This window comes from Gadus chalcogrammus, chromosome 5 (genome assembly GCF_026213295.1).
Source record: "Gadus chalcogrammus isolate NIFS_2021 chromosome 5, NIFS_Gcha_1.0, whole genome shotgun sequence".
NCBI classification, from domain to species: domain Eukaryota; kingdom Metazoa; phylum Chordata; class Actinopteri; order Gadiformes; family Gadidae; genus Gadus; species Gadus chalcogrammus.
The window spans coordinates 9,827,304-9,852,889 of record NC_079416.1 but is presented as its reverse complement, the minus strand read 5'-3'; the positions used below and the strand labels follow the sequence as shown (position 1 = coordinate 9,852,889).

The 25,586-nt window shown below is 42.1% G+C and overlaps 1 protein-coding gene and 1 long non-coding RNA gene across 5 annotated transcripts; one reads left to right on the top strand and one right to left on the bottom strand.

Moving 5' to 3' along the window:
- Positions 1-12,932: 12,932 nt before the first annotated feature.
- LOC130383053 (uncharacterized) lies at positions 12,933-21,163 on the bottom strand. 2 transcript variants are annotated; one of them, XR_008895681.1, is made up of 3 exons: positions 20,574-21,163; positions 19,828-20,160; positions 12,933-19,609 (listed from the first exon to the last, which is right to left on the bottom strand). It is a non-coding gene; the product is annotated as an uncharacterized LOC130383053 (long non-coding RNA). The 2 variants fall into 2 exon arrangements; XR_008895680.1 differs by having other exon boundaries at positions 19,828-19,953; positions 20,068-21,107.
- On the top strand, positions 20,824-25,287 carry pax1a (paired box 1a). Of its 3 annotated transcripts, XR_008895679.1 has the most exons (6): positions 20,831-21,113; positions 21,508-22,137; positions 23,033-23,166; positions 23,394-23,589; positions 24,085-24,331; positions 24,803-25,287. XR_008895679.1 is itself a non-coding variant. In XM_056591068.1 (5 exons), the coding sequence occupies exons 1-5, from the start codon at positions 21,110-21,112 to the stop codon at positions 24,222-24,224; spliced, it is 1,077 nt and encodes a 358-aa protein (XP_056447043.1). In that variant the 5' UTR covers positions 20,824-21,109; the 3' UTR covers positions 24,225-24,507. The 3 variants fall into 3 exon arrangements, 2 of the variants coding, with proteins under 2 accessions (XP_056447043.1, XP_056447042.1); XM_056591068.1 differs by lacking the exon at positions 24,803-25,287 and having other exon boundaries at positions 20,824-21,113; positions 21,508-22,110; positions 24,085-24,507; XM_056591067.1 differs by lacking the exon at positions 24,803-25,287 and having other exon boundaries at positions 24,085-24,507.
- The last annotated feature ends 299 nt before the right edge of the window (positions 25,288-25,586 follow it).

The window sequence follows — 25,586 nt, the reverse complement described above, 5'->3', positions numbered from 1 at the left end:
AGGGTTACTGCACATCTACGTTTTCAAACAGGGTTTTACATTATGCATGCCTTAATTGGGGATTGTGGAACAGCCAAATGCATTGCGCTGTTAAGTCGTGGTAGCAGTAAGTATACTACTATAGTTGTACTGCAGTATTAGTACCCTACCCTATAAGTAACTTAGCTATGCCATTATCTTTTATTACGATCTTAGGTAACAAGTGTTCATTTTGTGTTGCGTGTGTTAGTGTTAATGTCTTGTGAATCCAGAAGAGCTTTGGGTGAACTATAAAACCAGTAAAATACCAGTATTTATGCATTTTGGTTCGGACCCACATTTTTATTAAACATGGTAGTGAAATGTAAGTGCATACACCATCACACATTTGCAGCAATTTGTGACGGAACGCCCGTACATTCAAAAGTAATCTTGGTATAATGATTCCACCTTGAAATTTAGACGCATCTGATACCCAGCGCTGATGGAAAGCAATTTATTTTTGACACACCATTTGACATTTTAATTGCTAGGACATATATTCATCAACCTTTTTCAAGTTAATAGGCTGCTGGAGGCCTCCCATCACAAATGGTTAGCATATTCTCCAGAATGATCCTCATTTTGGATTGATAAGACATATAAATACGGGCTGCCTTAATGTAATTATTCAGGGGAAATAAGGACAGCCATGTATATGACACGCCGAAAGATGAACCTTATAGCAGACAATTATGTCCAATGGTGTGAAAGAGTTTTCAAGAACAAATCCAATCAAACCAATCTTAAGCTAATGTCTGCAAGAGCCACTCAGAAGTTTGTACTTGAAATCAGTTTTATCTCCAACGGTGCGATGTGTGCTGTGTGACCTGGACTGTGCGATGTGTGGTGTGTGACATGGACTGTGTGTTATGTGGTGTGTGACATGGACTGGATGTTATGTGGTGTGTGACATGGACTGGGTGTCGCCTGGCCTGTGTGTGGTGTCCGACATGAGCTGTGTTTTGTCTGTGGTGCACTGTGTGTCGCCTGTGTGCGTCGTGTCTCCCTGCGCCTGGCTAGCATGTTCACGCTGCATTTGAGGGTGTTAAGGAGGAGGGGGGCCTCAGAGCAGGGGTGGAGCAGCGCTTGCTCCACCCCTGACACTCCTACTCTGTGATCCTCCCCTACGGGCAACAGGTTGACCCCCGCCATTCAAGGTGAGGTCTCCTGCACCGCTAGATCTGCCCTCTTCAAACCTCCGCCCTCTCCAAACCCCCGCCCTCTCCAAACCACCACAACAACCACCGCCATCATCATCCCTACACCCTCCCTCACATCTGCATCCAGCCGCACAATGGAGGTGCAGCCCTACTTTATCCCCCTCCCAGGTGTCAACCTGAAAATAATCCCTTGGATCATTTAACCCGGGTCCCCTTTGCTTCGTTCCCCGTCCAGTAATATATGAGAGAGCGAGTGTACTGCCCGCCTAGCACTTGGCCTCATTTACATTTTCTCATTAGCCGCACACTTTTATCATTCAAATCATGTGTACATCAGCGGTCTCGACGTGCACATTGCTCGTCTAAGCAACAAAGCGGTGCAAAGGGGAGGGGGCCGTAGTCTGTACAAGGCTGAGAGATGAACGCTGCAACCTGTTTCCATATCAGATGCCGGTTTTTATATCGTTGTACGTTTCCCACAAGCAAGATGGTAAACGGACGGCGAATCTAAAAACCAGCGTGAGAAATCAACCCGGTGACCATTGTGAAGGTGGTTAAACCCTATTGTTAAAGGTGGTCACACTGTCTGGTTGGTTAGTAGCCGTGCCACGCCTTCCATCTGTTCAATTGAACGTGAAATCACGGGGTCTCTGAGGGTATCAGTGCATTGTCCTCTTTTCTGTAGTCCGCACCATCCTCTAAAGTCTAGTCCTTGATCGTGACTTGTGAAGAGCTCATCCCTTAACCACAGCTCTCACAAACACACACAGGCACTATGAGGCTTGAATAAGGCTTGCTGGTAGGAAAATCCACAGAAATGACCTCCATCAGCTGTCATTAAGGACGTCTCTGAGGTGCAGTGTCAAAAGAAGACCAGCGCAGAGGCCTGATTTATATTTGAGACGGACATTGCTATTGGTTTTATGGGTGGGATCCAAGCAGTGGTGGTGGTTTGAGTCAACCGTATGATGAGGGATGCTCAGCGTTCACGCAGGCCAGAGGACCAACAATGCTAATGACATCAGTAAAAGGACCCTAAATCTAAACGATGAACATAAACGCAGACTCCCAAGAATGGAAGAGGGCGAATGAGGACTTGATAGGCTACAAGTCAGAGAGACAGGGTAGATATTGGGGATGGGGTGGATGGGGGAGGGGGAAATCACCCCAGACGCCCACAATAAATATATATATTTTTTAATTTGTGCTCTTTTTATTAACCAGCAAAATCACTTCAAAATGAATAGCACATTATTAAGTCCTCTAGTGGCTCTTACTGTTCTTTATCATGAGTTTGTATCAGCGTGCAATTCATCTCCAGCCATTCTTCACACTGAATGTCTTTTATATGAGACTTCATTTATCATGGGCCTGTCAGCTCTCAGCTGTATCATTACTCAGTCTAGAGTTATATATGGGAATCATTAAACGTTTTTTCTTATAATCTGATGCAATAACTGCCCTCGCCTTTATTGCCCCGCGTGAAAGGAAAATAGTAAATACAATTGTCTGTCAAGATTCTTGGAGATAGACGTCTTTTCCTGGCTGAAATGAAATTACGCCCAACCCAAGAGGCAGGATCAATGTCAGCAGATTTGTTCGAGTTTCGTCGTGGAGGGGCTGGTGTAGTAGTAGGATGAAGAATTGATAGAAAAGTGAGGATGACATCGCTGAACCCGAAGAGGAATGTGGACTTCGCTGTCGATATTTCCTCACACGTCGTCGGTAACATCATTCAAAAGTCCCCTTTCAACTTCCCCAGTTTTGAATTGACGTTCTTAACGTCGCTTGTGTCCCTTTAAACTTAAGACCGAAATAAATATACATCAGGTTTTATACATTTTGGCGGTTGTTTAATAATATTGTTTAGAGGCCATTTCGGCCAATGCGCTGCAGTGATTGTGCAGCGGTTGAGTCAAAGGAGCACTTCATACCCATCCCGTTCATTTGCCATTGTGTATGGCAAATGAACGAGATGGGGTTTACACTTAATTTGCATCAAACGATCGTATCTCAATAGTGAAACAGTTTTCTAGCTTTATATTTGTTCACCCAGAAGTCCCATGTTTTGACACAGAAAATGTTCTGTTCTCATATTTGCCTGTCTTTGTCAAGCCCTTAAAAGTTTTCTGTCTGAGTTTATCTTATTGTCTTTTAATTGGGTTGCAAGTTTGTTTTTTATTATTATTTTTTGTTCCAATGGGAAGTTTAGCCTAATGAGGAATTGCATTGAATTACAAAATCACGAGGTAGGACTTACTACAAGCTTTGATTAATATGGGCAGTTAGTATCGCAAAAAAACGACAGAATTGTTTTATTTGAAAGTTTCTTATATTTTTTTACCGGTTTCTACTTTGTTCTTCGTTTTATACTCCCTTCAATTTGATGTCAAATTAGGTCTATTCCATTTTCTGTTAATTATGGTTCAAGACTGCCACCCTGTGGCAGCTCCAGTGTATAATGTCTAGGTAGACTTTCTCAAAGCAAGGTAGGCTACGTCCATGTCATCTCTCCAGTTGTATGCAATAGGCCTACTGAACCTGAAACTGAACTTAAATAAGTTGACCTAGCCTACTTTAAAGTCAAATGGTTCTGAATATAAATAGGTTAAGGCTCCAGGGAGGCCAAGTCGTCAGATTTGGGGAATACCGGAGCCACTGTCAACTTGCCATATCTTATGACGATGAAGGCCAATTTCGTTGCCCACGTTATTTTGCTTACTTCCAAAAATACTGTGTGCTGATCGAAAACTAGGACGGCTTAACCTCACAGTGCCGTCGCTACTGCAGCAGGCGTAGGCCTACTGCGGTCACGCAATCTGCACTTATAGAATATATAGCATGATCACGCCATCGACACTTAAAAAAGCTATTGCGCTTCTATTGCTTTGTACGGTAAAGGGCTTTCCGCCGACAGGGACTTCGTGGTTCATTCCAGTTCTCCCCGTAAACTCAGAAATATGTACTCGAATGGCCACGATAGTTGTTTGAAACGAGAGTGATAAAAACATTTTCTCTCTTATTTTAATTTGTCGTTTGTTGTAACCCAATATGCATACGTTAAAGCGTAGACAATTGCGTTTGTGTGTATGTTTGTGCGTGTGTTTGTGCGTGTGCATGTGTGTGTGTGTGTGTGAGTGACAGAATGTATGTGTTTGTATGTCCAGATCCCATATAGTAGGCCTACATCCAACATTTATGTTACCGCTACCCACCTGCTCGTCTTAGAACCAACAGTGTCTTGAAACTGACCTTGGATTATTGTTCATTGTTACTGTCTCAGTGGTGCAGTGGAGAGCACTGTTGGATAAAACTCTGGAGACCAGGGCTCAATTCCTGCTGATGTTTGTTTCCTTTGAACCATAATGTACGTTTTTAATGTAATGATATGTCTATATAACCTCCGACCATATATATTTTACTCTGTGGGCAGGTGAAGAGAGCTGTCGGCTAACGTTGTGGGGACCAGGGTTCAACTCCCACTGATTTACTTTAATAGAAGCCTCCCCCTTCACACAACATTGGTATGTTTAAATTAAAAATAAAAATAAAAGTAGGCTACTTCAATATCAATAGTGACCAACCTTTCACCTAGAGACATGTTGACCCAGACTATGATGGAGTAGAAAAATATTTTATTCGAGTTTTCTATATCTGCCTCCTCAGGCAGAGACAAACGTATGTCTTTAAACAAAATAAAATAAAAAAGACAATTTTAAATATTTCCCGTCTTAGTGCACTCGTGGCCAGTCGAGGACGTGATGGCGCTTCTCCGAAATGTAGATGGCGTGGCCGTAATTACAACGGTGTGACTGTTGGCCGAACTCAGTGCGCCCTGTTCTGTGCGCGTACGGGGATATATTATTAAAATAGTTTGCACGTTATCGGAATAGTCAGTGCCAGCGCTCGCATAGGCGACCTAGGCGATCGCCTATAGGGCGGCTAATGTGTTGAGCGCCCTTAATGCGAAATACACAATAATGTCACACTTAAAGGGATACTTCACCTCTGGAGATATGAAGGTTATATGAAGTAAATAATTCTATGCATTATAAATGTGCAAAAAAGATTGAAATCGGTTCATCCTAGCCTGAGAAAAGGCAGAAAGTGTCTATCTGGCTCAAAAGTAAGTAATCCTCCAACTACCACAATGCATTGCTCTCGCTGCACCGCCTGCCTGTTTCCGTTTGGAGGGGGAAGGACCCATGGTCCTCGCGCGAGTGGTAGCGCGAGCAAACTTTGTGTAAACATATCCCGGAGATACTTTGACTAGTTTAGACTTCTGCCCTAGTTTTTTCAAACGCATCATCTTTATATTAAACTTACTTTACAGAGAGACGTCCATTTGCCCCTGTAGGCAGGGCCGGCGCTCGGAATAGGCGACCAAGGCGAGTGTCTAGGGTGGCAAATGTGTTGGGGGCACCCTCTGGTGGTGCCCTTAATTAATTAATTAAAATATACGAAACAAGCGAAAGGAAGGCACACATGTGGATGTGAGAAGGGAGGGGGTGGGGAATTAGTTGTCAGGGCACACTGAAACCCTCACCTTAATAGGCAGGACAATGCGTATTACGCATTGTGTACTACGCATTGTCGTCTTCCCCCCCGCTCGGAATTCCTGTCCAGGGCGCAATTTAATGTCGAGTTGCCTAGGGCACCAAAACGTCCAGCGTCAGCCCTGCCTGTAGGCTTTGGCTGCCGTTTTCAGTTGACCTTAGGTATTCTAAAGTAGGTCTCCAGGACACCGCTATCCATATGCGGATGCGAAACTCGGGTGATCGACAACACACACATTCGCGTCCTCCTTTGATTACGTGATTTCGTCCAGAGGAAATTGGCACCGCTGGAATTCTCGGCAGCAGACAGACTCTTGTTCTGTGTCAATTGGCGGACAGTGAGAGCACAGGCACCACCAATCTGCCCCAGCTCGAGCCGTTGCAGGCTCCTCGTCTGCGGCAGGCAGGTGGTCTGCGGCAGGCAGGGCGTCTGCCTCGGCAGTATCGGTGGCAGCTTCAGCCGCCTCCTGTTCCTCCATAGCCCTCAGCTGCTCGTCGCTATGTTGTGGCTCATAAAGATAGCCATGAACATCCGTTTCTACCATAACTTCTTCAAAATCCCAATCCTCCATATTGTGTCCGTCTGCGTATTCAGTACCTTCGGCCATGTTTTCTGCAGTTGAAGTCTAACGCACTAACACTGATCTGTGATAGGTCTGTTAGCGCATTAGGTCCCACCCCCTATGGGCGGGTTTGAAAGGATGGGAACTAGTGCTTGTAGTCCCAATAGAAATCCCCCCTCTTGCATTTCCTTCTGGCAATGACGCAAAATTACGATTTTTATGGCATTGCCAGAAGGAAGTGTAAGAGGTAAATACGGATTTCTCCCATCTCAGGGGAAAATGAGAGAGTGTTGTGCATGGCCATTCAAACGTATGACTGGGTTTCTAACAATACAAAGCTTAATGCAAATGAGTGGAGTGTTCCTTTAAGGAAAACAACTTACTGCTGCAGACCACACTATATACCAGGGGTCGGGAACCCTAGCACGCGTGCCACCACTGGCACGTGGCAGCATAATCATTGGCGCACTTAAAAAATATATATATATATGTCAGCGCACAATACAGGAGCATTATTATAACATTATTTTGCACTTTATTCTGTTTTTGGAATTTCCTCCCAGTGCAAATATGATTAAATGAGTTACAGAAAGCAGTGTTTTGAAATGGGATCAATTGAGAAGAAAATATTTAAAATATTGTTGCAAGTGGCCTGATTGCACATGGTTTTGCAAAGCTGTACATGCCTTAAAGAAATTGATATGGATGGTTCCAACATTGTCATCAATTCTTGTTTCTACATTCCTCAAACTGCAAATATGTTTTTGAATGAGTTTCTGAAAGTGGTGTTTTAAGATGGGACATATGTAATTATAATTTGTAAGCCCATGTAGCAAATATAACAACAAAAAAAAAAATTAAAATGTTGATGCATGATTGTAGACTATATGGAAATAATACAATTCCAGGTTTTCTTGAAATGTTTTTGGTCGCTGTGTAATAATTCAGCTTAATATTTAATACATTGTTGCTTAAGGCACACTCATTAACGAGAAAATGTCAAACTGGAACTGCATGTTGAAAAGGTTGCTGACCCCTGCTATATACAAACCTATGCTGCCATCTAGTGTTCGTACATACACATGGTGGAGCGTAGGTGAAAATTAACCAAACTATCAAAAAAAAGCTTAGGTTTTTAGATATTCCGAAAGTATTGATTTCATGTATCATTCCACATGCATACAAGGCTATATGGGCTTAGTTGGGATGGTATAATTTTATATTGTTTGATCTCTTAGAGATCGATGATATACAATTATGTTATTTTGAGAGACATACAGAAAAAATAGTTAGTTGATTGGAGAGCGCGACATCAATGATCATCTCATGTGAAGCAGAACATGTGAACAACAACCCTTGCAGGCCAGACGGTGGAGTGTTTCGGTACTAGTGTCTTCTACAGAATTCATGGGTCATTATACAGTCAGCTACACTACCATGTATCACAAATGCGCTGAAACGTTAATAGTGCAGAAAGTAAGAGAGAAAGAGAAAGAGAGAGAGAGAGAGAGAGAGAGAGAGAGAGAGAGAGAGAGAGAGAGAGAGAGAGAGAGAGAGAGAGAGAGAGAAGCGATATAGAGAGAGAGAGAGTGTGTGTGTGTGTGTGTGTGTGTGTGTGTGTGTGTGTGTGTGTGTGTGTGTGTGTGTGTGTGTGTGTGTGTGTGTGTGTGTGTGTGTGTGTGTGTGTGTGTGTGTGTGTGTGTGTGTGTAACTTGTGGGTTGGAGGAATATACGATTATCAGAAGGAGGGGGAGTGATTTTAAAATATTGAGGAAAGTTGGACTATTGAGATGAACACAATATGTTTTTGCTCGTGTTGCTTAATTGTTAAATATGGTGAGACAATTAATATATATGAATGAGATTGAATTCTACAGGAAAGATTGTACCTCATATTATTAATCACTCCATGGTACAGAAGTAGCATGAATTCAGCGTTGAAGTTCAACCCCAAATGAAATATTACACTGTTTTGCATTCTGGCCAGTACTGTATTTATGTTCCCATATACCAGCCCATATTTCCACCTGCATGTTGGACCTGTTTACATGTACACCACCCCTGGGGAGAGCCAGTTCACCAAGAGGTCTCTGGTCTCTGTCAATCTATGAATAAAGATCAGTCATGCTCCCTTAACCTCTCTCTTTAACCCCTCTCCTGCCCCCCTACTCCTCCTATCTTCCTCTCTTACACTCTTATACTACTTTCCCCCTTTTTCGTATTCTTTCTTGCTCATTTACGTGTGTGTGTGTGTGTGTGTGTGTGTGTGTGTGTGTGTGTGTGTGTGTGTGTGTGTGTGTGTGTGTGTGTATGGGGGTGTGTGTGTGGGGGTGCATGCGTGTTTGTGTGTGGTGTGTGAAGAGCTATCTCACACAGGAATCTTCTTGAAAATGTAAACAAACTGTTCAGAAACGTAGTGGGACAATTTTCCAAGTAACCTACTGAATTGTGCATTATCCTGAGATCGGATGACCTCTCTGTAGATGGAAGACACATCTAGATCTCCAATATAAGTATTAATAAAGTACAATACGATTCATACATAAGAAAAAAAAACAGTTGATTGATTCAGTAAAACATGATTACCATAAAATTGACCTAAATTAACCTTTGTGAAACCCAAAAATACAAAATCAAACAAGTAAAACACTATTGATATATTTGTCGGTTAAACTGCTTTTTGGAAATATGATTAACTGACTCATAAACAAGGAATGGCCCTGTGTGTTTCTCTGGCTGTCTTGGTGGATAATGAAATAGTGAAATAGTGAAGCAGTAGGCGGCTTCATGCTCAGCCCTCCCCACTGATATGACACATGACCTTCTAGCAACGACGCATTCTCACTCACCCGTGGCCCGCGCCTTGTCTGACGGGCCGATCCTGCCATCGTGTCATCACTTTGCACCGCCTTATCGAGTCGATCGCAGCTATCTGCATTCTCCCTGAGAACTTGATATGACCTGGAGTGCAGCTAGGTAAAAGAAAAGGGAGTCGTGGACAGACGCCTTATTCTCTTTGGAGCCGAAGTGCGGAGAGTTGAAGGTTCGTCTCTCTCGCACGGGGGTCTCCTCGCTGGTCTCCCTCACCTGGCGGTGCTACAAGCAGATACAAGCTTTAATTCATTGGGTTAAAATATACACTCTTGTTAAGACGTAGGCTTATCCATTACACTGGAACAGACACCTCTTTTTTCTCTGTCTTAAATCCGCAGTCAGCATGTGAAATCACAAGATAACATGTCGTCACATGTTTTACGTGTAAGCCCACTCGTAGCTTATATTGAGTTAGAATTCCAAAAAACATTTTTAAAATGGCGCCGGTCTTTTTCTAAAACAGGGTTGGCAGAGGAAAAGAAAAACAATTAAACAGTAACCCATCAAACCTGTCGCGTTAGACTTGCTTGCACATGCCTACTCGAGCACGGGGAGTGAGGGCTGCATGGGGAGGGGAGGAAACGTCCACAGAGTATCGTCTGGAGACGAGGAGACACTGACAAATCCATCCTGCGCTTGGACTCCCAACATTATAAATGGAGAATGCTTATATCGTCCCGCTTGACTCAGCCGGGTTTCTGTGTTGAGTGTATCACTTTCAGGTCGTCTCAGTTAGCACACTAACTGAACAAATATTACCGTCACGTCACACCACTTTAACTTGTGCAGTCATCGCCAAAGGTTAAGGTGCGGTGTTTAAATAGTTATTTTCACAGCTCGTCTGGCTGAGGCAGGAGGAAAGCTGTTTTGCTAATACTGAGTTATCACTTCAAATAATGATTTAATAATATTTACTCCCCTCATCCATTACCAATAGGACACTCGTGTTTACTTTTTCAATGTTGACTTGTGTGGTTATTATTAGGGGCGGGTTTAGCAAAAAGAGATAAGAGTTATAAAGTTCCACGCAGAGTTGGAAAAGCAGTCATGCACCAGCAATAGTTGCATTCTCGTGTGACAGCAATACAGTTTGGAGTCAGTTCCCAGCTATCACTGCAGCGATCATTTCAGATTGTTTACATTTTTAATTTGGATTTGTTTGTGCTCATTTGCGGTCGTACTCAGAAAGGCAGAGCAGAACGAGCAGAACCTCAGCAGTGCAGGTCTACCGTTCGCATCCCACTCGTCTACAGCCTAGTGGTGGGCTGTTTTTTTATAGCAGGAATTGGTGGTCTGGCTGTGTTTCAAGTCTTCCCAGTAAATGAGAGGCGGGGTGGTGGGGGTTAATCAAATGTTTCCCTCCCCAACCCGAGCCCTTCATGTTGTCCATGTATACTGCACTGTAGCTCTCCTAACATCGCCCTTCTTCACTTGAATTAGTCCCACAAAGTACTTTACTTAGATCTGTATATCTCACGTCATTCTCGTGTCCCTCAACCGCTATTAATAAGGCACAAAGCGGATCCACATTACCCCCTCTGATTCATTATCCTCTGGGTTATACGTGGGAGGAAAGACATAACAACCACAATCATCATTAAAACAATCGCATCATTACGATGACGGAGAACAGAGATGTTGGGCCTCGACTTCAGAGGAGACCAACGTGTACCTTTTGCCTTGAATAAAAAAAGTCCTGTGTGTGTCCTAGAGAAGGGAGTCCTTGCCATTTCATCGAGTCAAAGGGGGCTGAGGGACAGTGAGTCTGCATGTCTTGCCAAGGGAAAGGCTTTCAGTCTCTGATCCTGGGAAGTGTGCCTTGCTCTCTCTCTCTCTCTCTCTCTCTCTCTCTCTCTCTCTCTCTCTCTCTCTCTCTCTCTCTCTCTCTCTCTCTCTCTCTCTCTCTCTCTCTCTCTCTCTCTCTCTCTCTCTCTCTCTCTCTCCTTTTTGATGTTTGTAATTGTCTCTGCTCTTTGGACAGTGTCCTCATCCGACGTGTTGAAAAGGGCTTCTATCATACAGAGATGCGGTGGAGATGTAGCCACAAACAGCAGGCTATGGTCTGAACCATCTGGGGACACTTTTTGAATCATTTCACGGGAACGTCTGTCCTTTTGAGATAATGGCGCCGTGTATCAGGGAGGTTTGGGTGTATTCGATGAAAATTGCTGGCAACAGGTTTTCCAGTCTTCAAACTTTCCATTGGCGGAAGTTCCTTGAAGATATAAAAACCATGGGATGTGTGTGTGCGCTCGACAGAATGAAATCATATTTAATTGATTGACCTGTACAAAATGCCTTTGTTGTAACGAGGGATGATTTAGCAAATGAAGCAGCTGGATAATTTCCTGCTTTTGCACATTTCACCAGAGGGTGTGACAATTTGCTAATCACACAAGTTCTGGATCTCCTTGACCTTTCTTGTGAGGAGTGAGGAGAACAACAATCTCCTCACATGCTTCCTGACCCCAACGACATTAGGCATAATTAGTTGTACAACTTGACTTGTAGGATTAGATTTTATCCAAAGAAAGAGAGGATTAGGTTGAAATTTAAATTCTGGCTGGTTTTTAGGTTTTATCTCGCATAGATTTAACAACACTAGTGTGTAAAAAATCCTGTCCGCATCTGGTCTCAATCACTTATCAGAGCTTGAACTGTAAGATTGCATCGATTCACATTCAACCGAAAGCTTGGAAACAAATATTTATGAGTGCCACTGAAAACAACCACTTTTATTCTTGAAGTGATTGTTATCTCATTTAATCTGACACGTAATGACAAGGAAAATTGGGAAACCCCTGAAGAAAATCCAAAAGTTGGGGCAGGTGTGCACACCCAAAGTCTCCATATCCCTGCTGCTGCATGTAGGACACTTTCATAAGATTATGCATCCTTTTTAGTACTACCAAGCCCCATATTCCAACAGTATATCCTCCATACTATTTCATCTCAATCTGGGGATCCAAATATGTACATAACAAAAAAGTATGTTTTCCAAAACCTCTTTTAAAAGAGTCTTCTATACCAAAAACAATTGAGAAAACAAACGGCCACGTTCACATACTTCTATATGTTGACCCGTAGATACACAGTGCAATGCAAATTAGCGTTTGAGGTGCCTGGGTTTATCCTGCGAGAAACAGATTGGGGAAATTTTGAGGCGCGACGAGGGACTTTTCTTGGCCAGCAAGTCCGGGCTTGGTAGCAGCACTAGCTGCGCTGTCTGTCCCTACGCAGTAAAAAAAACATGTCATACATTTCAGCACTAGCATGCGCGAGCACTCGCTCCCTCACTGCCCTTCCCTATCCAGCAGTGAATGCCGGGGAGAGGTCTTTCTCTACCTCGCACTCTGAGCTCAGATTGTACTGACCATGGTCAATTTGTTAGCTCTATATAATCAGCTTTCAAATGGGATGCGGTGGTGCTCTCTAAATATAGGAAGCCGAGGACAGACGGGAGGACCCCCCCCCCCCCCCCCTCCTACAGTATTGGTCAAATGTAAGACACACATGCTTATGTTTACTGAAAGGCTATACGCCGTGGCAGGATATCATAAAAAATAATCATAGGGCTTGAGTTACGGACGTTGGAGGCTCGCCGTAATGTATGGACTGTACATTTCGGGTCTGGCTCTTCTGAGCCGTAGACTGTAGTGCTCTCAGCCTACAGTATGCGGCAGCACCCAGCCGCGCGGCCCAGCAGCAGGCTTACCCATGTGTGTCGGGACAAACAAGCATCCATTATGCGGATACTGGACTCATGTTATGCAGCTTTCAACAGGTCGACCCCATGACAGACGACCACAGGTGGGAATACGTATACATTTCAGGAAGCCCAACAGAAGTCTTATGAGAAAAAGGGGGAAAGTGTTGCTCGGGCTGAAATATTAGCAAGTACACCCAAAACAAACCCACTTCCAGGCCCAACTGGCATGGACGCCGGGGGTGGAAATAAGGGATTGCATTTATGAGTGTCTGGCACTGAGGTTTCAGTGGGGTCAGTACACTGATTGTCAGACCACAAGGCTTGTTAGCACCTTTGCCTTTCAATAAGTCTACACTCCGTCTCAAGCTAGGGCCTGTGGTGCGATGGATGGATGACATCATCTGTTGGGGCTTATCAAGGGCCGCATAGTAGATTGTGTTGAGCGGCGTTTTGATTATGAATCATATTGGTCGAATCAATGAAAGCCTGAGAGATTGCCGCAAGCCCAAAGTTCACGTAGTTTATACGCTTTGTTAGGATTCGAATAGGCCCATCCAAACCTTAAGCGACATTGCATTCTTTGCTGTACCTAGTGTAGCCACACACACGCGCATGCGCACAGACGTGCATGCACTTACATTCACCCATGCACACATACATGCACAAGCACAAAGCAACACACACACACACACTCATGCATAAATACTCATGCATACACAGTCACGCATACACATACAAACACACAGACACACGTATTGCAATGCAAGGTAACATTTGCTTGTCGGGAGAGCACTGCGATACTGGTAATGTTGACTGATACAGAGCATGGTTGAGGAAGACACGTGGTTCTCATAAAACTATTAATCTTGAAAGAAGTAACTGTCAGAAGACATACAGCCCCCTGATCCCTGAAATAGAAAAGAGCTGTCCAAGACCTTGATTTCTGGTTTGGCGGAAAACAATATCACACTGCCTCTGATAGAAGACCTTGAATCTACCCCTTACAGGACTTTCCACTACGGATCTGGCATGGCCCGCTGTCCATAAGCATAGCATTAAAGCAAACTTCAAACAGAGCGGAAATGGGAGGAGCATGGGATTCACCAGGTCAGGTTGGGTCATATGAGGACCTAACACGCATCGCTGTCACATGCAACACTTTAGTATTAATCTCACATCATAGTATTCATCAGTGTATCGTAAACAAAATTAAGAATCGAATCAAAAACACAAAAAGTTGGGAAAAATTAAATCATGAAGCAAAGTAACAAAAATAACAATAACCAATACATATATATAATCAAACACATTATTCCTGGACTCTGTAACAAACGGAATGAAGCGAGTTTGGAGTCAGTTCCCGTGTGTGACCTACTGTTCTTCTGGTCCTCGGGCGAGGCTCCAAGTAGGGCAACCATGAATCAGCAGCAATGCTGCATTGAGCTTTAGAAGTGCTCCAATAGTAATTAAGGTTCTTCCTCTTAATTGTAAACAGACTCTGCCTTGCTTGGTCTCCCAGATAAACTAGAGCAAAAACAAGGATTACGGCCAATTTCCTATCACTCATTCTAATGCTTACAGCAAATGCCTGTGTAGATTTATGTGGTGTGCTTTGTTATCATCATAAACAAGTCGTAATTCATAAGGCATAAACAGATACCTGAATATGACATTATAATGGCTGGCTATTGAACGACACAAAATACACCTGAATCCCTATGAGGAGCTACTTGAAAAGAGCAAACTCCGGATGAAGTTTGATTATGATTTGGATAAGCATCCAGATCATGTAAACAGGCATATAGGAAAAACACACATTGGATAAAAAAGCTTTCTCAAGCTTGTCCTGCCACTCTAAAATTGCTGCTTAGTGGAACAGCTATAACTTACAGATGTGTGTATTTCAAGGAACTTTATTGCTGCCTACTTTGTATGTAAAGTTTGCCAAACATATAACTCTATGATATATATGCCTCAGAAATGTTATTTAATTTTCAGTTGTCAATTATTGTAATGTGCCCAATCAAAAAAATCTTTTTGTATTTAAAAAACTGTTGCATAAAAGACCAGTGGGTGGGCTTCAATGTTGGATTGTCTGCCTGAAGACCACCTCACGTGATAATCTATTTTTTTTAACCTTAAAAAATAACCTGCTAGTGACCATAGAGGGCGGTCTTTTCCCACCGGCTGACACTGTTGCAAAACTAAGAGTGCAGGGCAGGCAGGGAACTTGGATTGATGCCTTCTTTCCCCCATCAGGTGAGTTGATATAAACAAATAAGCCAGTGACATCCAATGACCCCCATTGTCTAACACAGTTTGCGTTGGTGTATCATTGTTTCAGACATAAATCATTTCAACTTAACTTGTGTTAACAGCAAACATGAAAAACGATGTCAGCAAGAAGTGGATCAAGATTTGAGTCTTTCTCAATGTCTTTATACAAATGGTTTAAAAATATGCCTAACACATTAATCTTATCGACGGAGTCTATTTCTATCCTGATAAGAGCACGATAGGCCATCAATTCATATACAAGGTTTCAGAGCATCATATTTTCCACCGCATAACAGATACCTCAAATTCACATAATTTCTTGGGATTGAATGGATTAAAGCTTTGAAATACAGGCATGGGCGAGTGCACCTTGACCCGTATCTTCTGTGGCTCAAGGCAATATGGGATGCTTAGCATGTGTACGGGCTTATCTCCAACACTTGGTACTGAGTTATCTTGACCATTAAGAACTGATATGGCCACAGTGGCCCACAGTGCACAGCTCAGACCTTCATTTTCCTCAGAGGAAGGTTCTCATTACCGTGTCGACGTGATAAGAACAAAGCCAATACATCACACTGTGATTCATATGGAGTGGGGAGACTTTCTCTGCCGGGACTTATAACTCACACAGCAATTAGAAATGGAAAGACAGCAGAATGCGTCTCTTCTGAATTCAGCCAAGGAACGTTTGACAATCGTCGTTTAGTCAGTTAATTATATTTAAAAAACATTTCCCATCAATATCTTGAGACCGATTTTGCTGTGTAATGTGACATGTAACTGAGCAACATATTCCAATAAATCCAATTTGATAAACATTTGCAGTGTTTGTGTCAGGGAATATCAGTGTTATGCTCAGATAATAAACAACATAAGGGGCTCTTCAACCTGACATTCATACACTACAAGCTTCCATGACCTCTATGGCATGAAGGGTTGCACTGCAATGGGATAATTTACATATTTCTACAGTTTCAACAGTTGTATTGTATTCATCAGAATGAGATGTGATAACTCTCATCCAGGGGCCTGCTATGGTAGACACGAGAAAGATGATGAGTTCATAAGATTGTTTCCCTTTTGTAAGCTCCTGACCGTTGAACACATTACAAACACAATCAACACTGGTTTGTTGTCAATCAAACCATTGTTTTTTTTGTCAGATTGCAACGGCAGGAGAAAAAGTACATTTAACAAGACATGATGCTATGTGTTGCATACAACAACAAAAGCAGCCAGGTGGAGGGAGTGACGGCGTCCATGAGGGCTAGTGTGCTGCGCAACATTTGGATGGAGCCCGGGAGTGATTTAGGACTTATGTGTCTCCAGGGGCATTGAGTCAGTTCATAAAAGAAAAAACATGCTTGTTACACACACTTTATTGCATATTACTTTATAAGGAGCATTCTGTTCTCATACTGAGACGTGCAATGGGTATATTTCTGGATTGAGTTTTGCAGATAGGCTCTCACACCAAAACATAGGATAATCACAGATGATTAAAATAATCGATAAAAGGGAGGTTTTATGACGTCCAAACTGGAAACTGAAAAAAGTTCAATGAGCAGACAGAAAAATGTAATCATTATCATTTTTTCCTTTTGACCGTTCCTTTACCTTTTGAAAATAAATATTTATAAAAAAAAAACGTTTAGTTTGTCCACTGGCGTGTGCAGGTCTTGGTTTTCATCATTCATCGAGGCAGCAGTAAGAATAGCCTTTTCACGGAATTATGGACTTATTTACCACCGAAGGTCCGCCCAAGTGTCCAAATGTAAAACGACACCACTATGAGCTAACAGGTGAGACTGAAAGAGACTATCCTGTCTCTTTCTCTTGTAGGCCTACTCTGTCTCTCTGTTGTACATTGCTCTCTCTCGCTCTCTCCCTCTCTCTCCCTCTCTCTCCCTATATATCCAAAGTAAAAAGGAACGTTTGCATAACCTCTGCCGCTGCACAATGGGCTCTGCCGCCACGTGTCACAATTACAAGTCTCTGTGTAAGGAACCTGCCCGGTAAAAGGTCACAAGCAATTACCCGGCCTGGTAAACGCTGGCACGTATCACGGGGAATGGCTGCTGCACGCGCTCATTAGGAGCCTTCTGAAGCCCAGAACGGCTCTCCTGACCATAAAAAGCCCGCACGCTTGTTACGGTCCAAGACGGCTCCGTCTAATATGACTACTGTTAAGGGATCCAACTATCGTTTTGCACAAATAACCTACACACTTTTTCTTTTTGTTGTTGTTCTACTGAAACAAATGAGGAAGTGGGTGACAGTGGTTGTGTGTGCGTGTGCGTGTGCGTGTGCGTGTGTGTGCGCGTTGGGTGTGTGAGGGGATAGTGTGCAGGTGAGTGAATGTGTATGTGTAGATAGTTTGCAGGAAAGTATTTGTGGATAATGTGCAGGTGTGTGTGTGTGTGTGTGTGTGTGTGTGTGTGTGTGTGTGTGTGTGTGTGTGTGTGTGTGTGTGTGTGTGTGTGTGTGTGTGTGTGTGTGTGTGTGTGTGTTTGTGTTTGAGAGGGCTGGGCTCCTCAAGTGAAATACAAGGTTATAAATCCCCTTCAATAAAAAAATTAGAAATCCATCCGAGGTTTACTATATTGATTTTCAACATTGGCCAAGTGTGATTATGTAAATGGGGGGCAGCATAGTGGTCATAAATACTGCATGTCACAGTAAAGAAAAAATGTAATTGCGAAAGTTCAAAATAATGTAGCCTAGCAGAGACAGATTCCTCAATAACAATATGGCCACCAAAACTCAGATTTCGCTTGTTTGCTAGAAATAACTGCACTATTATGTAGTAGTTATGTACACTATTATCATTAGTATGTCATTCTTACAAGTATAGACTGCCCATCCCTCTCAGTTGTTTCTGTACTACTAAATGCATTTGCTGGCCAACGTCTAAGTACTTCCATGCAAGTAACGATAGAACTCACAAAACGATTATTCACAACAGGTTCATTCGGTTCAGGTTCATCACTATTCAACAAAACAAGACTGACTGTTCCGGTGAAACATTTCAAGCACATCTGAAGATATTAATAGATCAAGTTTGTGCTTAAAAGGATAGTTTATGGTTTGAATTTAAAATACACATTTCTTATCAGAACACTAAACATGAATGCAGGGAAATTAGATGCTTTGAAGCATATTTCAGAAATGTGAACGAACAAACTCGTTTTAGGAGCCGGTTCCCTTGATGACACTCAACACCAACATCAATATTTACCGTGAAGGGTCGCTGCACATTGCCAACATCAATCGAATGAGAATTAAGCAAATTAGTTTAGACTACTGTTCCACCATATAGGAAGAAAAATAATTATGCTTGATAAACATGCGTGTAAAAAATATGCACAATTACTTAAATTATATATTTGTTTTGGAATTTTCTTTTTTCACTATCATTTAAATATTTTTTGAACACCGTCGTAAATTAACTAGCAGAATATAAATAATGCAGTGAAAGAAAAAATGATGAGTTTATGTTAGTGAAACGAGACATTTGACATATATCGCTCGCTTGTAAGATGAAACGACATTATAATGATTGGGTCAATTGCATATCCACAATTGTATCCAATTCGAATAGACTTTAGAACCACAATTAGACATATCACTGTCATATACAGGCATACTGAAACAATATAAATGTTATCCAATAGCTGGAACATAATGGGATGAACTTATGGCAGTTATAATACCCTACATTAATGAATAATAAATAAACCGCTTTTCCAAATTAAATGTATAGTCTACGATAATTACTTGCAGGACTATAGGGCTATACATTGTCGTTTGCGCTGATTCGAATGGTATATAGCTTAAAATAATAATTATACAAATGCCAAATAATGTTATGGGTATTTCCATAAAGGTTTTAATAAATCAAAAAATGTGATAGCCTAAATCGCAATGAAAAAGTAAAACATTTATTATTAAAAATAGAAATGCAATCAACAATAGCCGATAGTATTTATAAATATATATTCTTTCCCTTACTTTTATTATTTATAGGCTTAAGGGGATATTTGCCAATAGGTCTACACGTTAATTGTATGCAATTCTCATTCTGCATGTTAAAAAACGAGAACGCATTTAAAACAAAAACAAAAATAAAATGAAAGAGATAAAATAGTATAATTGCAATTAGAACAATAACATCAATGTTGATTTTCCAAAAAGAGAAGTATAGCCTTTAAGTTAAACGTGACGCAATCGGCATGCTTATAAGCATCTGAAACATGTAATGGGCAGATTTACTATTTTCATACAAATGTGCGGTAAAACCAAGGACTAATATTTTTTTCAATAAAAAATAACTCTGCCACCATGAGAATAGTCCATTTATCACTGGGCCATGCGCAATAATGACCAGACTCGATTAGCCCGTGTAGTTCCTTTGTCGTCCAGCTGAGGGTAGTTTGGTTTCTCTGTCTATGCTCAGAATAAAAAGAAAAACATAAAGATGTGATGTGAGGAGGAAGAAGATGAGGAAGTGGAGGAGGAATGACTTGAATATATTTTGTAACGTGGAAAAACAGACCTTGCGACAAATGCAAACTTCCCAGGTTGTTACTTATATAATGATATATATAGGCCTACATCAAAATATAAACTTTAACCATGATTAAAAATGAAATAAATGGTCTCACTTTAAACCCTTCGTCTTCATCCAGGCTGTGCATCCCCTGCTCGGACCCAGGCTGATGCTTTCCATGTGCCGTGAGTCTGCCTGTCCAGAGCCGGCCAGGGGAGAGGAGACAGCGACCTGGCTGCACCTTGTTACCATTGGGTCAACTGTTAACTTTTACGAGGGACGTTTTGCGAGCTTATAAACGATACCTTCTAACCGTACACAGGAAACTCTGCAAACATGCTGTGATAATGTATACCTGTGGAATTTATTCGATATCCCGTATGGTCTGGGAGCTCGGCGATATAGAGGTATCGATTACATGCGCCCCTTTTCCATGATTGATGTAGGCCTATGGGTGCATTTAAAAAAGGAAGACAGTAAGCGAGTCTCTTTCAGTAGAAATGCATTACACGACCTATTGTAAATAAAGACCGTCTACCAAAAGCATTAGAAATGCTGCATTATTAATTACACCAAATGATGTTGAGATGAAGCCTTTCTCGGGAATTACTTGGCCTGCGTGTGCAATATAATTGACGAGGAGACTCAACGAATTAATGCAGTAATAGGCCATCTGAAAAAAAATTGTGTTACAGTTGTATGTAATGTGTTAGTCGTGACCCATTGTACAAAGCAAAACACTAACGGCTTTTCATCGCATGCACATTATAATAGGGTAATTTGCTATTCTCAACCAACGTCTTATCATCGGTTAAATTGGAACTGCATGCATACGTTGTTCAACACATTCCTAACACTGACCTTCAAGTGTAGGGCGGTGGAGAGGTAGTTAAGAGCTATTTTACTTGCAAGATAAAAAGCATTCTTTTAGATCTCTGAAGTTAATAAATCCCCACAGCGCGTTGGATGGAAAGCTTCTCCTCTGTCACTTCCCCTATGCAAAACATTGACGGAGGTGGCGCGCTCCAACCGGATGGCGTATCCACGGGACGGGCAAGCCTCCCCGGCTCCAGTAGACCAATGAAATCAAAGCAATGCCTCCTCGTCACTCCCAAGATTGACGTGGTTGAACGAGTCGAATTAATTCCTGCAAACTTCAGACTCTCTGGTATAACTCCAATTTCCATTTATCCGATGAAGATCACCTTGGTGCCATTGTCCTTCCCTGCGCTCCTGCTGCGGAGGTTTTAGACCGGAGAGCCTACGGGGGGAGAGTTGAAGAGATCCCTTTTCCTTATTTTTTCTGCTCATTCCATCCTTCTCCGCTCTGAGCGGAGAACCAACCGCGTTCAGCCATTGAGGGGCAACTATTTCAGAGCATCTCGACACATAGGCAAATGGGTAAGCTTGCGTTGCCATCGGCACGCTCCAGTGGCACATATCTTAGGGAAGCATAACCGAACTCACCACGCTTGCGTAACGATAGGAATAGCCTGACCATAATGTACCGATAACGTGAAAATATATTGAGGCGACTGAACCCGTTTAGAGGTGGGGTTATGACAGCTCTAAGGCATTTCGGCGCAGAAACACCACATGTAATTTCGTTTAAAATTGGTATACTTATGTTATGATTACTTTGTACATAAAACTGCGTCTACATGCTGAATACTTCAAGGTTAACCGCTTTATATTTTGTTGTCAAGCTCACTTTTTTGTTATTCGGTCTTGTTTGTGCGCGCATCGTCAGCAAATCATTGGCTTATTGTGCAAATGTGTTTCTGTGCTTTTCCAGAGCAAACCTATGGCGAGGTGAACCAGTTGGGCGGCGTGTTCGTGAACGGACGACCCCTGCCCAATGCAATCCGCTTGAGAATAGTGGAGCTCGCTCAACTTGGAATCAGACCGTGTGATATCAGCAGGCAACTGCGCGTCTCGCACGGCTGTGTGAGTAAGATACTGGCGCGCTATAATGAAACCGGCTCCATTTTACCCGGTGCCATCGGTGGAAGCAAACCACGGGTGACTACGCCAAACGTGGTGAAAAACATAAGGGAATACAAGCAAGGCGACCCGGGGATCTTTGCATGGGAAATCCGTGACCGGCTTCTCGCGGATGGAGTTTGCGACAAGTACAACGTGCCGTCCGTCAGCTCGATCAGCCGGATTTTACGCAACAAGATTGGAAACCTTTCCCAGCCGACCCAATACGAAGGCGGCAAGCAGGGCTCCTCGCAGGGCGGCCTCTCATACAACCACATATACCCTTATTCATACCCCAACACCATGTCGCCAACGGGAACCAAGATGGGCAGCCCACCCGGGGTACCGATGACCGCGGGGCACGTCAGCCTGTCCCGGGCCTGGCCCTCGGCGCACACCGTCAGCAACATTCTCGGTATACGGGCTTTTATGGATCACACAGGTGTGTGTATAGAGTACTGAGCAGTATTCCACCGCATGTCAAACTCGTAGGCCTGTACCCTCCTCTCTGTGTTTGTCCATCGTTTTATACAAATATCTTTTAATATGTGTGAGTGACTTATTGTGCCATTGCGCATAATGCATCGCCTTGTAACACAAGTAGCAGTCGGTTTTTGGCAACAGGGAGGAAAATATGTCCACTGGCCGTGTGCAGGTCTTGGTTTTCGTCATTCATCGAGACAGCAGTAAGACGACTATCAATAGGCCTTTTCACGGAGTGATGCATTGGCAAACACCTTGCTCACCTGCTATATCCCCGCTAATTCCTCACACGCTCGTTTAGATGCGTTGCGTGTTCCTTAGGGTTGTTAAACTCTAGCACACGTTTGCTTGATTAATGGTTAAATGATATGCATCGAAATACAATCTAAAGGTTTAGAGACACGCAGCAAATGGGCTTAGATTATTTATATTCTATAACTGCATGGAGTGTGGTGGTGGTTTGCTTAAAATGGTGTCCTTATTTTCCGTTGTGAGCTGTAGCTAATGAAGGTTATGTTATTTCATAACTAACTTAAAGAAATATTAACTTTAAATTGTACTTATATCTTGAGTATGAGTAGGCCTATAGTTTTACATTTGAATAGACCAGTACGCCCTTATATCAGATAATATATTTTTTGTTGTTTACTTGCAATCAAGAATAACCTAAATTAATTAATTGTAATTATTTCAATAGTCCTATATTAACATGTAGGCCTGCATATTCTTTGAAACAGTATAATCTAGTCCTACATGAAGCCTAGCAGTTTCTTCGAAGTGTACAGTTTTCTTGTTACTAAGGTCTGCATTATAAAAGCATATAAATGACGTTATAAATATTGTGTCCAATTCAGCGATGGCTGGAGCGGAGGGATATCCTCCAAAAATGGAGGACTGGGGAAGTGTCAACAGAGCCTCTTTTCCCGCGGCTCACTCAGTCAACGGAATTGACAAATCGGCCATTGATGCAGACATCAAATATGCACAGGTAAAACGAAATGCCGACCTGTGGTTCAAGAAAATGAACCGAGCACGTTTATTCAGGGTTTTGAAAAGTTCATTGGATGTGTTTGCCATTGGTCATTAATTAAACAAACCTTCTTCATGCCAGAATGAATTATAAATTAATCATCTTACGAATAATATGTAAAATAAATAAATAATCAAAACAGAATTATACTAATTATATTCGTGTCTCATCTGTTTGCCCCACAGCCATCCTCCACATTGTCCAGTTATGTTCCAGCATGCGCGTACTCTACATCGAACCAATATGGCGTTTACAGTCCTGCTGGGAGCTACGTCACCCCTGGCCATCACTGGCAGACGCAGTCCCACCCAGGCAGCGCCATGAGCATGCACGCTGGAGACATCCATTCTACGATGGCGTTCAAGCATCAGTCGAGAGACGGTGAGGGAGATGTGGTCCACGCGCTGCCGTTTTGATAAGGCCGATAGCACGTCCCTAATATTAGGCTCTCGCTGTAATTCGACAATTGCTGTCAGCTGTTGTTGCAATAAAAATGGTTAGCAACTCGCACGCCAGCACGACACGTTTGCAATAAAACATTAAGTGGAGGTAATAAAACGAATTAATTAGCAGGGTCGATCCTTGTGCGTTCACCTTTTAAAACATTTAACAGACTTTATTAACAGATTCGTAATTTAACAACTTTTAGTGCACGCACGCTGACACGCACACACACACACACACACACACACACACACACACACACACACACACACACACACACACACACACACACACACACACACACACACACACACACACACACACACACAGCCTGATCATGGCCTTGTTATATAATATCTAACATTTTGGTTTTTGTTGTCGTTATTTATGGCTGTTATTTGAACATATACATGTTTCGTTTCTGTAATGCAGGAGACAGAAAACCCTCCAGCCCAATCAGCAAGCAGCAGCAGCAGCAGCAGCAGCAGCAGCAGCAGCAGCAGCAGCTGCAGCAGCAGCAGCACGACTCGCTGAACAGTGTACACGGACTCAGCCTGGCTACCTCATCATGATAACGCCAGAGGGCCCCAGGCCTGACCCGGACTGATATAGGCCTACTCAAGGGCCACAGAAACATATAGGCCTCATTTACATAGACCTAACTGCAAGAATTCCAACAGTAAGTGTTTTGCATTTGTTTTGTTTTGTGCCTATTGTGGACTCAGGTTTCACATCCATGCATTCGCGTGCCAGAGTACAATAGCTGTGCGGTCTATAGCCATGCGAATGTATCACCATTGAGGCATTGATATTTCTTTTATACATATTCAACATGATTTTTTTTTTATTGTTTTACAATCAAATACCCTCATGTTGTGCCTGGTGATTTTTGTTTTAAACTGTGGGATCAAATGGGTAAACTATCGGCCTGTCTGTCTTGTATCTTTAATTATCAAGGCTTGAAATACGGGGTCCCTTCTGTTGTACACCAATGAGTTGATGTTCTTAATTGGTTATTGATTATCTGTCAATTCAGCGATGTGAACAAATACACAATGTAGATTTAAAATATTTTGCCAAAGCTTTAATTATATATTTTTATAATTACACTGTAAGTACACAAAAAATAAAGCCTTTTCTTACTCCAAAGTGTCCCCGGATATGATGACCACTTGTTAAGTGAGGAGGACAGCGTCCAATCAAAGAGCATGGCATGACCCAATTCATCCGTACAAATTGCTGAGCAAGAAAGAAGGATCGAAAATGAAAATAGAAACTAGTAGTGTGAGTTATGGAGACACATTTTGAAATGTCTCTGCGGTCGGGCTTGGTAAGTGTTTCCAAACTCATTGTGTTTCATGCACTACAAAATAAGTTCGACGCCTTTAGTGACGCTATCTGACTCACTAAGGATCTGTTGTATTATCCTGAGCTTCATCTGATGCGTGAAGCACCAAATTAAGAGGATTTTAGTTCGAATAATCAGAATAATTTAAATACTCAGAATAAACATCGAGGCTAAATGTCTAAAATAAATTGACTCCGAAATTATATTTAGTTTCCTAAATTGTAAGGGGTTCTGGATTTGTCTTTGGTCTTTTCTACTGCTCCTTTTATTATTATTATTATTATTATTATTATTATTATTATTATTATTATTATTATTATTATTAGGCTATTATCGTTATATAGGCCTATTATGTTATTATTCAGCCTTTTTGAATTGCTATGGTAAATATTTGATAATACGTTTAAATCATGAACAATTAATAAGCAGTTGTATGAAAATAATAAGAATAAGAATAATAATTTTTACTTTATTTTCTATTTTTTAATTTTTTGTTGAAAACGACTGGGAAAATGATCAGACTTTTATGGAGATTGTCTGTTTCTGACGAGTGTCTTTCATAAACGTTGTGTGTGTGTTTGTGTCT

Bases quoted from the DNA above. Each gene is read 5' to 3' on its own strand.
- pax1a (XM_056591067.1), top strand. The intron at 23,167-23,393 runs GTAAAACGAAAT...TTTGCCCCACAG, and splicing joins CAGACATCAAATATGCACAG to CCATCCTCCACATTGTCCAG. The intron at 23,590-24,084 runs GTGAGGGAGATG...TCTGTAATGCAG, and splicing joins CAAGCATCAGTCGAGAGACG to GAGACAGAAAACCCTCCAGC.